The sequence below is a fragment of the Pteropus medius genome, unplaced genomic scaffold (genome assembly GCF_902729225.1).
Source record: "Pteropus medius unplaced genomic scaffold, Ma_sr-lr_union100, whole genome shotgun sequence".
NCBI classification, from domain to species: domain Eukaryota; kingdom Metazoa; phylum Chordata; class Mammalia; order Chiroptera; family Pteropodidae; genus Pteropus; species Pteropus medius.
In genome coordinates, this window is record NW_024351729.1 from 1,837,017 (window position 1) to 1,853,923 (window position 16,907).

General features: G+C 37.0%; 1 protein-coding gene and 1 pseudogene across 10 annotated transcripts in view; one reads left to right on the forward strand and one right to left on the reverse strand.

Moving 5' to 3' along the window:
• The window catches only part of HIBCH (3-hydroxyisobutyryl-CoA hydrolase), an 81,545-nt gene that overhangs the window by 22,512 nt on the left and 42,126 nt on the right, over nucleotides 1-16,907 (reverse strand). For all 10 annotated transcript variants that reach the window (XM_039844260.1, XM_039844262.1, XM_039844264.1 and 7 more), the window contains exons 7-10: nucleotides 14,031-14,176; nucleotides 9,571-9,657; nucleotides 5,889-5,944; nucleotides 5,119-5,200 (exon numbers count right to left, since the gene is read on the reverse strand). In XM_039844260.1, coding sequence (XP_039700194.1) covers nucleotides 5,119-5,200; nucleotides 5,889-5,944; nucleotides 9,571-9,657; nucleotides 14,031-14,176 — 371 coding nt within the window. The remainder of the gene's footprint in view (nucleotides 1-5,118; nucleotides 5,201-5,888; nucleotides 5,945-9,570; nucleotides 9,658-14,030; nucleotides 14,177-16,907) is intronic.
• Nucleotides 4,017-4,135, forward strand: LOC120587947 (uncharacterized; annotated as a pseudogene).

The following is a 16,907-nucleotide window of genomic DNA, read 5'->3' on the forward strand; positions in this document are numbered from 1 at the left end:
GTCTTCTATGAAGCCTTTTAGACTTCTTCCATCACTTTCTGGACACCCACAATAATTTGTGTAAGCCTCTATTTCAGCATCACTGACTAAACTGTACTATAATTGTTTATTCCACTAGACTGTGAACTGCCTGAGAACAGGTGCTGGATTTTCATTCTTGTACCTCAGGAGAGGCATAGCACCATATCCATTCATTCATTCATTCATTCATTCGTTCATCATATCTACCCTGTGAAATGCTCTGTGATAGGTGTCTGAGAATAGAGCAGGAAGCACGCTTCTCAGGAGCTAATGGTCTGCCATAGATAGCACTTTAAAAAGCAAAAAGACATAAGTCATAGAAAGAAAAAGACACATAATGAGACTGGGGACAAGCAGACAGGTGCAGATCTTTATGAAATAACTGCCATTTTTATGGTGTTCTACAACATTGCCAGTAAAGACCTGTGTTCTGTTGTTTTAAAGCTTAAATGGGAAATATGTTTTGGCATTTACCCTTGGGGTTAAATGAAGTAGAAGGTAGAAATTAATACACAATAAGTTATATCATGTGTTATTTTAAAACCAAGCAGCATAAGCCATTTTTATTATCCTATTAACTAGGTCTTTGACTTTTTAAGTAGTTTAAATCAACCATAGTTAAGAGTTCTGTTTTGCTATGAATTGTGAACATTTTTCTAAATAATCAGCTTATACATTATATATCTATATCTGTAAATCTTTTCCAGAAGTGTTCAGATTGACAACAAACCAACAGAAATACAAAATACATAGACCAGAACAAGTCAGTCTATTGCACTGAATACTGCAGTTTCGCAGAAATATTTTTAAAAATATTTTCACCATTCTGAAGGATCATATTATTATATAAAAAATAACACTTTAAAGAAATGGACACTAGTATTGTTTTCTTCTTATCTACAGTAAAAGGTTTAGAGCTAGTCTAAGAAGAGTGCTTTCTGCAACCTTATCTTAAGACTTTTCTGGTAATTTCTTAAAAACATTAACAATTTAAATAAAATGAAAAGATAGTAACTAAAGAAGCAAGTGTGGCTATTTCATGATATCCTAAATGCTCATGATAGTGTTTAAGGTTCACTAACATCCATCGGTCATCTGGGGAACTGTTTTCTTGTCCACATAAACTGACGCATTTCCCTTCAGGTTTATTGTACTCTCCCACAAAGACGCAATGCATCCATCAACACTGCCATTAAATTACTCATTAATAGCAATAAACAGCATAGTATAATGGGTACCTTCAGCAAATATAATGCCCACTTCTGTAAGTCAAGCTGTTTAATATAATTTGATATGCCATTTTATTTTAATTAGCTTTATGAAGGTATAATTTACATATGATAAAATTCACTATTTAAGTGCACAGTTCTACAAGTTTGATCACTATATACAGCTGTATAACTACCTCCTTAATCAAGATACAGAACAAGAGTTCTCTTTCCTTCAACTCTACCCTGGCAACTGATTTGTTTTCTGTCCCAACAGTTTGCCTCTTCAAAAATAAAAGCACACAGTAAGTATTCCTTTGTGTCTACCTTCTTTCACTTGCTTCTGAGCTCATAATGCTTCTGAGATTTATCTATTTTGTTTCATGTATCAACAGCTCATCCTTCTTATAGTTGACTAGTATTCCATTGTATGAATACATCACAATCTGTTATTCATTCAATGGTTAATAAAGTTCAGGCTGTTTCCAGTCTGGAGCTATTACGAATAAAATGAGTACAGATACATTTTTCTTGGGTAAATCCTTAGGAGTGAGATAGCTGGGTCTTACAGTAAGTTTAACAATGTGTGAGTTGTAGGTGCTCCACATGCTTACTGACACTTGGTGTTGGTACTGTCAACCTTCTAAATTTTAGTGATCCTAATGAATACACAGTGACATCTCACTGTGGTTTTAACTTGCATTTTCCTAATGATTAAAGATCCTGAGCATTTTTTCATGTGCTTACTGGTCATTCACCTATCTTCTTTGGTGAAGAATCTAGATTTCTCATTTTTTCACTTGTGTTGTTTATCTTCTCATTAATAAGTTGTAAGAGTTCTCTGTGTATAGCGGATTAAAGTTCTATAATCAGCTTCTGTTTTGCAAATATTTCCTCCTAATTTGTGGCTTCTTCATTTTCTTTATAGTGTCTTTCAAAGAAGAAAAGTGTTTAATTTTAAGAAAGATTAATTTATCAATTCTTCTCTTGAGTTGCTTTTTACATTAAAATAAATCTTGGCTAACCCAAAGTCACAAAGATTTTCTCATTTTCTTTCAGAAATGGTACAGGTTTAGCACTTACATATAGGTGCATAATACATTTTGAATTGCATATGGTGTAAATGAGTTCAGAGGCTTGTCACCCCAAGATATGCTTCTTTGGCATACTGATTATTTTGAGTTAATGCACTTGAGAAACAATAAATATAAGGGCACTCTGACCCTCCTTTTCTTCCTAAAAGCAGGAGATAAAACTCCCAGGTGAAAGGTACCCTCCCTACAGCAGGAGAAAGGAAGACATTCTTACCACTAGACAAAAGGAATGTGGGGTCAAGAAATCTGTAAAAACAAACTTTGTTAAATTAACCCTTATCTCCCTAGTTACTTTACCATTTACTATCCTTAGCCTAAACCCCTCTGTCTTGTCAATTATTCATAAATTTGTTTGTCGAGAAGGTATAAAAGCTTCCAGCTCTGATCATTTCTGCAGATCTCCATTCATTCTCTTGTGCAGGTTCCCAAGTACATGTAAAAATTTAATAAAATTTGTATGCCTTTCTCCTGTTAATCTGTCTTATGTCAGTTTAACTTTCAGACCCAGCCAAAGACTCTAAGAGGGAAGAAGAGAATTTTCTCCTACCCTACAGATGCAAGGTAAGAGTCAAGTCCTTCTTTTTTCTTGCATATGGATGAATATCCAACTGTTCCAGAATTATCTGTTGAAAACACTATCTTCCTCCCACTGAATTACTTTAGATGTGGAGTTCAGAGCAGCCTTTACTCTAGTCAGTGAGGGGAGGGAGCAGTCTGAATCTCTTCTATTCATATTCCTTTGATTATTGATAACATTTGTAATTCTGGAAAAGAAATACTTCTCTCATTGGCCCTAAAGAACCTTCTTTTCTTTGGCAAACATGCTGGTCTCATTACCAGAAAAGGTAGATTGAAACGAGAGGACTTCCTACAAGGCAATAACCAAAAAAACAAAAACCCAGTTAAAAAATGGGCAAAAGACTTAAATAAACATTTCTCCAAAAATATACAAATGGCCAACAAACATATGAAAAGATGTTCAACATCAGTAATCATTAGGGAAATGCAAATCAAAACACAATGAGTTATCACCTCACAGCCATTAGGATGGCTACCATCAAAAACCCAGAAAATAACAAGTGTTGGTGAGGAAGCGGAAAAATTGAAACCTTTGTGCACTGTTGATGGTGGGAATGTAAAATGGTATAGCTGCTATGGAAAACAGTAGGGAAATTATTCAAAAAATTAAAAATAGAATTATGATATGATGCAGCAATTCCACTTCTGGGTATATAATCAAAAGAATTAAAAGGAGGGTCTCGAAGAGGTATTTGTACACCCATGTTCATAGTAGTATTATTCACAAGAAAGGTAGAACCAACTCTAAACACCCACATATGAATGGATGAACAAAATGTGATATATACATACAATGGAATATTATTCAGTCTTAAAAAAGAATGAAATTTTGGTACATGCTACAACGTGGATGAACCTTGAAACATTATGCTAAGTGAAATAAGTCAGTCACAGTAAGACAAATGCTGCATAATTCCACTTATGCGAGGTATCTGGAGTAGTCAAACTCATAGAAACAGAATGGTGGTGCCAGGCACTGAAGAGGGAGAAATGGGAGTTATTGTTTAATGGGTATAAAGTTTTAATTTTGCAAGATGAAAATGTTCTGGAGATTGGTTGCACAACAACGTGAACACTTAATTCTGAAATGTACACTTAAAAATGATTAAGATGGGTCTACGGCCATGCCACCCTGAACGTGCCCGATCTCATCTGATCTTGGAAACTAAGGAGGGTCAGGCCTGCTTAGTACTTGGATGGGAGACCACCTTGGAATACCAGGTGTTGTAGGCATTTTAAAAAATGATTAAGATGGTAAATTTTACGTTATATGCATTTTACCACAATTAAAAACACACACAAAAATGTGAGAGCACTGCAATTGGTGTGTTTGTTTGTTTCCCTAATGTAAGCTACCCACCAGGGCATTTAAATAGCCCATTAGCTTACATGGATTGTTTGGCACAATGAACAACCTACACCAAGATGGATTAAAAGGAGATTTGATGAATTTCAACCTTAAGCATTAAAACTAAAAAAAGCATATTGGAACTTTGGAAGAAAATCTTAGAAAAGATATAAGAAGCCATAAAATAAAATACTACGAAAACTCCATCAGTTACAAAGAATTTCTGACTTCCTCATGTTATAATACAAGGATCACCAGTAAAACTTTAAAAATCTAAAGAAAGGATAAAAAAGAACTCAGTTTTTATTTAATGATTAGCACATATGTTGAAAGCATTGTCTTTCCTACAGACAGTCTTGGAGAGAAATCAGCCTCTAAGACATAGCTGCAACTCAGAACATAAATGAAGACAAAATCCTTGGGACCTGTGGAAGGAAGATAGGAATCCCTGAAGAGCCCACAGGGATTAGGAGCAATCCTAGAGAGTTACTGAAACTAGTATTAAAATCTTCTTAAAATTTTTTTTAAACATTTGATCTGCAAACCTTTCACCTAATCCTTCTTATAAAAATGTCCCTAAATGCTTCTTCCACAGGACAAGGAGGACTACTGGAGATGACGTATGCTGACTAAAGTCCTTCTCTGTTACAAAGGACCTAAAAACAGCTTAGCATTGCCTTCAACATCCAGCAGGTAAATGAGTCATTGAGCTTAGGTAAAGGTTTTGTGAAACCTCTTTCTGAGGCTCAACTGAGTTCAGAAAAATAAAAAAAAATTTTAAGTGGGCTATATTCCACCACAGAGCTGACAGAGGCTTCCCTAACGCAAGAATTCACCATGATCAGGGCAGAAATGATCCATATATTACCTTCAACTGCTCCAAGGCAAAAGGTGAACCATCTTGTTGTAAATTTTCAATGATCTGTTCCACAGTATTGGCTGAGAACCAACTGTAAGGAAGGAAACAAATGATTTCACCAATGCATGATTTCTTTTTCTGACACAACAATGAACCTAAACACAGGCTTCCCCCAAGCTTCATTTCAATAATGAAAAAATTTCCAACCTATTTTACAGGATAATGAAATAAAACACTGCTTCTCTGGGATGGTGTTTGCAGTCCACCTTCACTAATGCAAAATAAAGCCTGAATTTTCTCTTTTGCTTTGTTGCATCTTTTATATGTAAATAAATGATATATTAACTGCTAAAAACTGACGCTTCTAAAATGTAGAGATACTTATTTTCCAATAGCTTTTTTCCTCTTTTGTGTTCCTTAAGCCAGTCTGTCAATCTCTCAAATCACCGCATAAAACCATTTGCTGATCAACTTGCTAAGACCTTCAGAGAAGATGACTTTACAAGATAAAAGATTAATTAATCTAACTGTTATTTTCAAGCCTCTCTTCCCCATTACAAAAAAAATGTATTGCACTAAAATGAATCCCTGTGACAGATTACTAAAATGGATTTATTTGCCCTTGAAAGAGTGGGCAAGAAACTATTTTCAAAGGTAAGTAAAAATAAAAGCACTATCTGATCTCAAGAATTCAGTGCATTATCAAACAAAATTATAATGTTAGCAAATTCAATTTGATACAGCCTTTCCAAAAGAACAGATTTGAGATCTCTAAGTACCTGTTTATTTTGTCCATGTGTTCAAATATATAAGACTTGTCCTGATCAATCCTGGACTGTTTGAAAAGAAAAATGTTTAAATTAATTTGGAGTAACTCAAACCTTTTTAATAATTTCATTTTTAATAATATGTTTTGTGACTTTCAAATAACTACCATTATGTTCAAAATTCAAACAGGATGTATTTTATTTCAGACCAGATCTTAAATGTGTCAAAGGCAAAAAATGTCCTTGCATTTTTATTTTTACGTCATTATATATGATACATTATCATTCAAGTATATCAATAAATTTAAGAACTGTAAGGGACCTACGAAGTCATTCTGCCCAAATTTCCATGTGATACAGAAATTCCTACCACATCCCCAATACTCCCGCAGCACTGACCTTAGGAAGGAACTCACAAGTGTTTGAACAACTAAAATTAAAAATTTTTTAATGCTAGACCAAAAATAAGCCCTCCCATTTTCTAATTCTAGTTAATCTCTCTTCTACCTTAATCTTTTCTCTCATACGGTAGTTTTGTGCCCCCTCACAATCCAGGTCCTTCTAATGAATGCACAGTTCCAGTGTATCAAGGTCATTCTTAAAGTGTGTAATGCAAAACTTAGCTGCAGGTGTGGCTGAGTAATAGCAAAGTACAGGAGGGCTCCATAGATCCTTGTTTGTTTTGGATACAATGCTTTTACTAGAACTAATCCTGGGTTAGTTTGGGGGCAGTCCTATTAGGCTGCTGATTTACACTAAGCAGTTAAAACATTTTTAACTGGTGCCATTGTAAATTATATTTCTCCCATCTTGTATTTATGAATTTTGTATTTTGAACTAAAATTCAAGATTTTTACTTATCTGTACTGTGATATGGTGATTTAAAATAAGAAATATATATTTGGTCTTCCATTACACAGCTGCCAAAACCCTTGGAATATCCTAAACAGAGCACCTTTTATTGTATTTGGTTTTCTGTCCTCTCAGTTCCTGAAACAAAGGTGGAGTGGTTTTTATTATTATTCATAACAAGTCCCCTTCAACCACATAGGTTGTTTATGTTAACAAGGTTAAGTTTTGGAAAGCCCCAAAGGATGGAGGTAGGTTGCCAAGAAAATCAACCAGGTGATTAGAGAGTTGGAACTTTCAGTCCTATCACCCATCTCACCCACCAATTCCTTCCCTTAAGCTCCAGTGAGGGTAAAGGGGCTGGAGATAGAGTCAGATTACCAATAGCCAATGATTTAATCAATCATGCCTATGTAATAATGAAGCCTACACAAGAACCCCCAAAAAGGATGGGTTTGGAGAGCTTCCAGGTTGGTGAACATATCCACATTTGGCGAGATGCACCTCAACATCATGAGGACAGAGAAGCTCCTGCATTTGAGACCCTTCTGGACCTTGCTCTTCATTTATATCCTTTACTGTATTTTTTATAATAAACCGATAAACATTAAGTATTTCCCGGAGTTTTGTGAGACATTCTTAAAAATTATCAAACTCAAGGAGTAGGTTGTGAGAACGTGGATTTACAGCTAGTCAGTCAGAAGTACAAGTGACAACGTGAGACTTATGACTGATGTCTGAAGTGGGGTTAGTATTGTGGGACTGGGTCCTTAAGTTGTGGGATCTGAAGCTAACTCCAGACAGATAGTGTTAGCATTGAAATAAATTACAGGACACACAACTGGTATCACAGAAAATTGCTTGATGCATGGAAAACCCATACATCTGGTGTCAGAAGTACTGTGAATATGGTAGTAATGTGAGAGTAAAGAAAAACACAGGGAGTATTTTCCCCATACATCTATTAAATTTCACATTGTTGCTATTAAACAGATCACTCTAAACTTAAAGGGTTTTTTTACCCATATTCTTTTACTGAATTTATTCTGTTAGTTTGGTATCAATTTGATCAAAATGCTGTCAACATTCTCATCCAAATCACTGAGAAAAATACTGAATAAAACAAGACCAAGACTCATTAACACCTACATATGTAACAGAACTCTGGTAAGGCCCTTCAACTCCCACACACTACAATCCATTCCATATTTACTCAAGTTGACAACATGAGAGATTGTCAAATGCTTTGACAAAATCTGATGAATCTTCGCATGCTCTATGTTCATAGTCACTGCACTGAGTACTCAGGGGCCCTGTATTCATGTTCTTCAGTTCTGGGTAATTTTTTTGCACTGTCTTTCTAAATACTTCCTCCCATCTTCTGTTAGAAATTCCAAATAATTATATACTGGACCTACTGTAATAATGTTCCATTCGAGAGGTCCTCAAATGTCATTGTCTACAGGTTCTTTTTCTTTTAATGTACTGCTTGGAAGTAGAATAATGCTATGGACTCAATGTTATTGATCTCTCCCAAATTCATATTGAATCTTAACCCCCAATGTGATGGTATCTGGAGTTGGGGACTTTGAGAGGTAAATAGGGCAAAAGGGTAGAACCCTCATGATGGAATTAGTGCCCTTCTAAGAAGAGATCTGAGAAAACTCACTTTAATTCTCTCTGCTGTGTGCAGATACAGCAAGGCACCTTCCATCTGCAAACCAGGAAGAATGTCCTCACTGGGAACCTAACTGGTTGGCATTTTGATCTTGAACTTCCCAGCCTCCAGAACTGTGAGAAATAAGTTTCTGTTGTTTAAGCCACCCAGTCTATGGTATTTTTGTTATAGCTGTCCAAACCGATGAAGATAGATGGTATGTAATGATTCTAGAAGCCAACTAGGGAAAGAGGCTAGAGGTTTTCCAATTTAGTTTGTTCTGCCTCTTTTCAGTAGAGCACCTAATCTACCCCTGCTCTCAGTCAGCTGGGCCTATCCGATTTGGTCTTTTCAAGACGTCTCTGCTCTCCTGGCCAGGCTATGAGAGGGTAGTTGCTCCTATAGGAGGAGGACTTTTGGAGGCCTATCTGCTCTTTATAAAAATTTGCAACAGTCTTCCTATTTTTCTGGCCTACTCTACAACCCCATCTTCAGAGGGGCCTGGTACCTTACAATAGGTCTATAACAGCTGGCTTGCTTCTTATTAGCTTTACCCACTGAAGGATAAGATTTCAGTGTTCTCAGGTCTAAAGTAGCTATCCTCATCCTTCTGCTTTCAAGGTTCCAAAATATTGACATCTCATGCCTATCATCATCTTTTCTGTTCTATTTTTCTTTGTGAATTTCTGTCCTTTTTATTCCTTATTACAATTTTAGTGGTGTTTTAGAAGGGAATATATATTTAATCCAACATATTTAACTAGAAGTCATGTAGCATTTTAATAAGATTCTTGGCTCTTAAAATTTAAGACAACAAGGAATAGTAAATACTGCACTATACTTTATTATTATATTTACTTATATACAAGAGTTTCACTTTAGCATCTCCACAAGCAGCATCAACACTGAACCTCCATTAGAGAAATGTCACAATGCCTTATAAAAAGCCCCTGCAAGGGCCAATCATGTGGCTATGCACTGAAATTCACCAGCAATGAGAAGATAAGCTGTGCAGTTGCACAGTAAAGAAATCGTCTTCTTAGATGACTATCCTAACAAGCTTTGAAGTAAATGATTCCCAGTACATTGATTTACATCCACAAACCATAATGTTCACCAACTGCTAATTTTTCAATCATTTTCCCTTCCCCATGAATTAAAATCGGGTTAGAATATTGATAAGATTACCTTTGTATGGTAAGTTTCTAAGATATCTGCAATATTTTCTTCTGAAGGAGATTTCAGAGCTAACAAATCTTCTTCTAACATGACCAACTAAAAGTAAAAAAAAGAAAAAAGAAAATAAGGAAAACAGATTTGAAACCCCATAGAAGCACAAACATAATTTTTTAGAAATCTTATACTCTTTTTAAAAATCCTTGTCTTAAAATGATGATGCTCTCTTCGGCTGAGTCAGTGAAGGGAATTTTCACTGAAGCTGTGCATACACATTCCCACACAGAGAATGTTGCCTTGCAAGGAATGGATAAAAGTGGGAGAAACTAAAGAAAAATAGAGACATCTCTGTTTCCATCTGGCTATCAAGCACTTGAAATGTGGTACTGCGACCAAAGATGTGAATTATAAATTTTAATTAATTTAAACCAAAATTGCCATATGTGATTAATAGCTATTATAGTCAATGCACAGCTAGCTCTAAAATATAGATATGCTTCACTCTCCACTTACACCCCTCACATATCTATCCTATGTTTAGCTAAATGGGACTTTTTATTGTTTTTAAAACATAACTAATGCTTTCTGGCCCCTAGGGGCTTGCTCATTAAATGTTTCCTCTATCCAGAATGCTTTTCCTGACAATATTCATCTTAAAACCCAGCTGAACTGCAACTCCATGAGAAAACTTCCAGTCCTTTCTTATAAGAAAGACCTTCTCCCTTTCAATCCATTGAGTACTTGCTCTGTATTGTTTTTGCACCTACATACTTTACTGTCAGATGAGATAGTTATTTATCTTTTGTACCCATCTCTATCTAGCCCCATCCCCAATGTATATTACTCATTTCTGTTGTCCTCTATAGGCCCTGTGAATGGCAATCTACACACAGCAGATATGACTGGGCAAGCTAATAAAGAAAGGAGAAGATTGTGAATCAGCTTTCTCTCTCATCTTTAACTAAATTCCACTATCGTCAAGAGTGTCCTCTACCCAGAGTAGATAATGGAGTGATCATGTGTGTTTCTTGTTACAGCTCAAGGGGAGAATGAGACAGCCACCTACTCAAGGTACCTGAGGATGGCCTAACATAGAAAACCATCTGAAACTTCAAGCAAATGTGACGGAAAGCCCCCAACAGTATGCAGGGATAGCCTTCAACTTTGTATTCTTCATACATTTTTTTAAATTTTTAAAAAATTTATTTTAATTAGTTTCAAGTATACAGTACATTGGTTAGACATCTATATAGGTCGTAAAATGGTCCCCCATCCCAATTGCTCCCTCCCTCCCCTCACCCTCCACCTAGCCAACGTATTCATTCTAATTGCATTCCCTATGCCGTGCTCCCTATTCCCGTGTCCATTCATCAGCTACTAATTTGTACTTCTTTAACCCTTCACCCCATTCTCCCAGCCCCCCAAAGCTCCCTCCCTCTGTCCATCACCAAACTGTCCACTATATTTGTGAGTCTATTTTTGATTAGTTTGTTCTTTTTATACCTTAGATTCTGCATATAAGTGAAATCACATAGTGTTTATCTTTCTCTGTCTGACTTAAATACCTTCTAGGTCCATCAGAGCAATACATTTTTCCATCCCCTTCCTTTTAGTCTGTCTTTTAATCCGAAGTGAATCTCTTAAAGGCACATGTAGGGGTCTTGTTTTCCTTTACATTCATTCACTCTTTTAGTTGGAGCCCTTAATTCTTTTCCATTTGAGATACTTATTGATAGGAATGTAGTTGTTACCATTCTTTATTCCTGTGTTTGATACATGTTTTTTCTTCTTAAAGAGTCCCTCCAACATTTCCTGTAATACGGGCTTGATGGTGATAAATTCTTTCAGCTTATTTTTGTCTGGAAAGCTCTTTATCTGTCCTTCAACTCTAAATGATAGCTTTGCTGGATAAATTATTCTTGTAGATCCTGGGTCTTCATCCTGTTGAATATTTTTTCCCAAGTCCTTCTGTCCTGCATAGTTTCTTTTGAGAAATCAGCTGCCAGTCTTATGGGTTTTCCGTCATAAGTAACTGTTTTTCTCTTGCTGCTTTTAATATTTTCTTTGTATTTAACCTTTGGTGTTTTAATTATGATGTGTCCCAGTGTGGGCCTCTTTGGATCCCTGATTTTTGGTATTCTCTGAGCTTCTAGGGGTTTTATGTCCACTTCCTTCACCAGGTCAGGGAAGTTTTCCATCATTATTTCTTCAACAGCTGTTCAACATATTTTGATTTTCTTTAGTTACATTGATCAGACAAACATTTGGACCCTTAACAGTGTCCCATATGCTCCTTAAATTATTTTTATAGTCTTGGCATCTTATCTCTTGCCATTCTGATTGAGTGTCCTTGGCTTTCCTATCTTTTTGATAAGGTATTTGATACTTTTCTTTATTCACTCTGTTTATTCCTTTCTTTCTTCCATTTAATATACTTCTCATCTCAAATAATGTGTTCTTCATTTCAGACTGGTTCCCTTTTATATTTTCCATTTTCACTTTTATGTTTTTTATCTCTTTGTTGAAGTTCTCACTGAATTTAACCAAAATTTCATTGAGCATCTTTATACCAGTGTTTTGAACTCTGCATCTGTTAGATTACTTGACTCCATTATATCTGGATCTCTGTTCTGTTTTCTCATATGGTTTCTGTTTCTTTGTCTTCCTATTTTGGCTGCCTTTCTGTGTCTGTTTCTATGTACTAGGCAAAGCTCCTAAGTCTCCTGGTCTTATTAGTATGGATTTGTGAAGTAGGTGTCCAGTGGCACAGTCCTGAGAGGGGCTCAGCTACAGGCCGAATTTAGCTAAAGCCTCTGCCCCTCTAGGGCCACCTGAATTCAGCAAGCAATCCACAGATGCTGTGCTTATATTTGCCTCAAAAGGCCACACCATAAACCGAGGCCAGCTGCCTCCAGTGTGTGTCTAGGCACTGCTCAGCGAGGAGCACCTGACTCGCCGAGGATACACCTGGATGTGGCTTGGGTGAGGCCGTGAGCTGGGGGAGATGGGGTTTCAGGGAATCCTCTGGGCAGAGCAGCTTCTGTTATTCAGTCTGATGACCTCACAGCAATGGAGGCGCTGTGTCTGTGCACTGGGAGCAGGGAGGGCTCAACACGGAACAATGGATACCACCGGCACTTCAGTACAGAGCGAGTCTTGCCTCGGCCCTCATTTCGACAATGTCTTCTTGTAAGTCCCTGGTGCCCCCTGTGCTCAGCCGAATGGGCACTGATGCTGACCGCGAGCAGATCAGCGCGAAATTCTGCTTGCGGACGCAGCCCTTTAAGAGGCATCAGCCGCTGCCACTGCCGCAGCCTACGTCTCACTCAGGGGTTGGGAACCCGGCAGCCCCACGTCCTCGCCCCATCCTACCTTTTGCCGTTGCACGGTGCTTTCTTGGATTTCTTCCTAGTTGTATGGCTTATTCATCAAGATAAGATTCCAGGTGATTTTTCCTTGCTGCTGCTCCTTGTTTCCGTCACAACTTTGATTTGGTTGCCAGAGGGATGAACAGAGCCTCTATCATCTACACCATTTTGGTTGCACCACCTGTTTACTTCATACGTTTTTATACCATTCCTTCCCTTAATCCAAAACTCCTCTCCTTCAAGATCATATATTCATTTGAAGATCTATGTGCTTTCTGGGAAACTCACTTAATCTCACAATTCTAGGGACAAAGCACATTAGTTAAGCTAAGCTATTTGCTCTAGTTCACCCACCCACATGGTTCACCGGTGATATAAACCAGTCCAATCAGAGTAAACTAAGCCAGTTGAAGCAGAATAAATCTCAGATTTCTTGCTGGGAATTCTGAAGCAAAATCACCTTGAACTGGTTTTTCTATTACATTTAACATAAGTAGTTTCAACTAGTCTGGAGACAGGAAAACGGGGAGCTAAAAAGGCTAAATGCAAGCTAGGATTTAAACCCAGGCTGGCTGTCCACATATACTTTGCCACTATCCTAAGAAAATTGGCAAAACTGTTTTAAGAAAAGACAAAGTAACATTGTCACTTGCAACAGATATCCTTTAGTAAAGCTTTTAAGACCATATTTAACAAATGTAACTTTTAAATGCATCAGAGAAACTAACAAGAGAAACTTTCAAAATGTTTTTATAAAATAAGATTCTCTTTATATATAACTTTAGATTTTATATATTTGACTTTCTGAAAGTAGATTTTTTTTACGGAATGTAATTATTCATTAAAAAATATATTCACTGAAGGTGCTAGGCAAAACAGCTCTGACTCTACATAATTATCTCTGCTTCGTGTATAAGGAAACTGAAGATTACAGGATTTAGGAACTTTTCCGAAAGTCACAGAGCTGTAAGCAGTAAGATCTAGGATTCAAATCCTTATTTACCAAAAGCCTGTGATCTCAACCGCTCATATTACCTCTCCTGTAATGTTATCCCAATAGAAGTTGCAATCATCCAAGTAATTAAACTGCAATCATACAATTACCTTTTCAGAATCTACAAAGTGTGTAGCAATTCCTGCTGTGTACACATCTCTTCCTTTCACCCTGAATCCTGTTAATCCAAGAAAGTAACCAAGTTTTCCTTGAAGTCTTGGCAAGAAATAACCTCCACCCACATCAGGGAATAGTCCTGAAATTCAGTAACAAAAAGAGATAACGATTCAAATGAAAGAAATGAATATAACTTTACTTTAGATCAGTCTGACATTTCTCTCTGGAATTTAAATCTATATTAAAATTACACTAAGCACTATACAATGCAGTATCACAAAAGACTTGATATGAAGTGTCCTAACTAAATTTGGGTATTTTTCAAAATTTTCATGTCTCATTTCTATAGAGGTTGATACAGTATTTGATGGCATAATGCTGTGTCTATAAGTACTTGCTAAATATTACCTAAATTTTCTCACTACAAATTACTTTTAAAGAGTCTCTGAAATAGGTAAAAATTGAAATATTCTTCCCAAATGATAATCACAGGAAAAAATATGTATAATCTAAGGTTATTATAGTACTGTGAAAATTCAATATTACCATTTAAATCATTTTCCAAATAGTCAATCATCTAATAGTCAAGATATTTAAAGTGATGCAATAACCATTAGTCCTACTAATTGAACAAGTTTATACCTAATAAAATCACTTGCATTCTACTCTTTTCTTAAGCATTAATATTTTTTAAATTCCCTTATTCTCTCTACTGGTAACAACTAAAAATAGCATATATGCAAATACCTGCCAGTACACTCCTTTCTGGTATTTAAGAGCTCCTTAAACAATTATGACTCTCTAGTTTTAAAATCCATATATCTATTCTAAGATAGCTTCTTTTAATGAAGTTGAGACAAAAACACAAGCGTTCACATTCTTCCTAGTTCTATTTGACAAGAAGTTCCTAGACTTGAAAGAATCAGCAGCATGCTACTATAAATAAAAATATCCCTTACCGCCTCAAACAAGATAGGTCTAAAGTTGAATTCAGGACCTCTCCCCACTCCCATCATCTCCTTCCAGTATCACCTACGCCAATAAAGGATACAACAATCCAACCTCGACACCTACTTCTTTTGTATCACTCCCTTAACTCTCCATCAGTAACCACTGTATTTATTTCTCCACTAAACGGATCTCTACACAATAGCCAGAGTGATCTTTCTAACAACATGCATCTTGATCAGAATCTTGCATTCTACTGCTGAAAACTCTTCCATAACTATTTCTCTTAGATTAAAACCAACACCTATATCAAAGACTTCAAGGCCCCAGACCACTTTTTCAGTTATACCTCTTACTACTTACTAAGTTCATCTTCTTTCAGTTTCTCAACATCCTACATTCCTACCTGCCCCAGAGCCTCAGCAGCTCTCTGCCCAGTAAAAACACCCTCTTATCCCGAAACACTTGCATCTATTCCAAGGCACCACATTTTTTTGCCCTTTGCTTCAATGGCTTCCTTCTAGTCCCCTTTGCTAGCTCGACTTCCTTTGCTTGACCTCTACATGTTGCTTTGCCTAGGCTATATCCTCCTCTCTACACACACATCTCCTTAGCTTTTATGAATTTAGGTAACATCTACATGTGGACTAGTCCCTATTATGGACTGAATTCTGAGGCCCTCAAAATTCTTAAGTGGAAGCCCTAACCCCCAGTGTGACAATTTGAAGACAACACCTCTAAAGAGGTAACTAAGATTAAATGAGGATATAAGGGTGAAGGCCTAATCCAATGACTGATGTCCCTCTGAGACACCAGGGGTGCACACACACAGAGGAAATGTCACGTGAGGACACAGCAAGAAGGCAGCTGTCTATAAGCCAAGGAGAGAGGCCTCAGAGTGAAACCAAACCTGCCAATATCTTGATCTTGGATTTCCAACCTCCAGAACTGTGAGAAACAAATGTTGTTTAAGCCACCCAGTCTGTGGTATTTGTTGTGGCAGCCCTAGCAGACTAATACACTCCCAAATCTATATATCTGGTTATGCTGTTTCCCTTGGATATCAAACTCTTAGATCTGCATCTAGGTATAACTACATGGTCAATAAGCATTTCAGATATAACATGGCAAAAACACAAATCTTGATTCTCATCCCTCCAACTATACTACTCCTTCCCTAATCAATCTCATCCATCTAGCGGCAAAAGCTAAAAACCTTGGACTAATTCCTGATTCATCACATCGGCAAGCCAGTTAACTCCAAAATATTTTTCAAATCTATCCACTCTAACACTATACTTCCACACTACTCCAAGCCCAAATCATCTCTCTCTAGACCTGTGCTATCCAATATAATTTTCTGTGATGAAAATGCTCCATAATCTATGCTGTCCAATAAGGTAGCCACAAGCCATAAGTGGCTATTAAATACTTGAAAAGTGACTGGTGTAACTAAGGAACTAAATTTATTTAAATTTATATTTAAATAACTGTATATGATTAGTAGCTACAGTATTAGACAGCATAGCTCTAGATTAACGTATAATCACGAGCCTCATAATGATGTTTCCATGAACGACCACATACATGACGATGGTCCCATAAAGATTATAATGGACTATAAGCACAAGGTTTGCAATGTTGAAGGAAAAAGGCTGGACCCAAATACATATGATATTGAATTTACCGCTAGCTCTGAGTGGTTTAAATAGATAAAGAGGCTCAGCATACTGGCCATCTGCCCTGTACCCACCCTTATCTGGAGCCAAGAGTTGTCGAGGGAGCCAGAGGAGCTGGGGAGGAAGGAAGCACAGGAGCCTCCTCACCCCACTTCCCCATTCGCCCTCTCCCACCCCTACACACACGCACACGCACACTCATCTCCCTTTCCCTTGTTTCTCTTTCTTTTTCCAGTCTCCTCC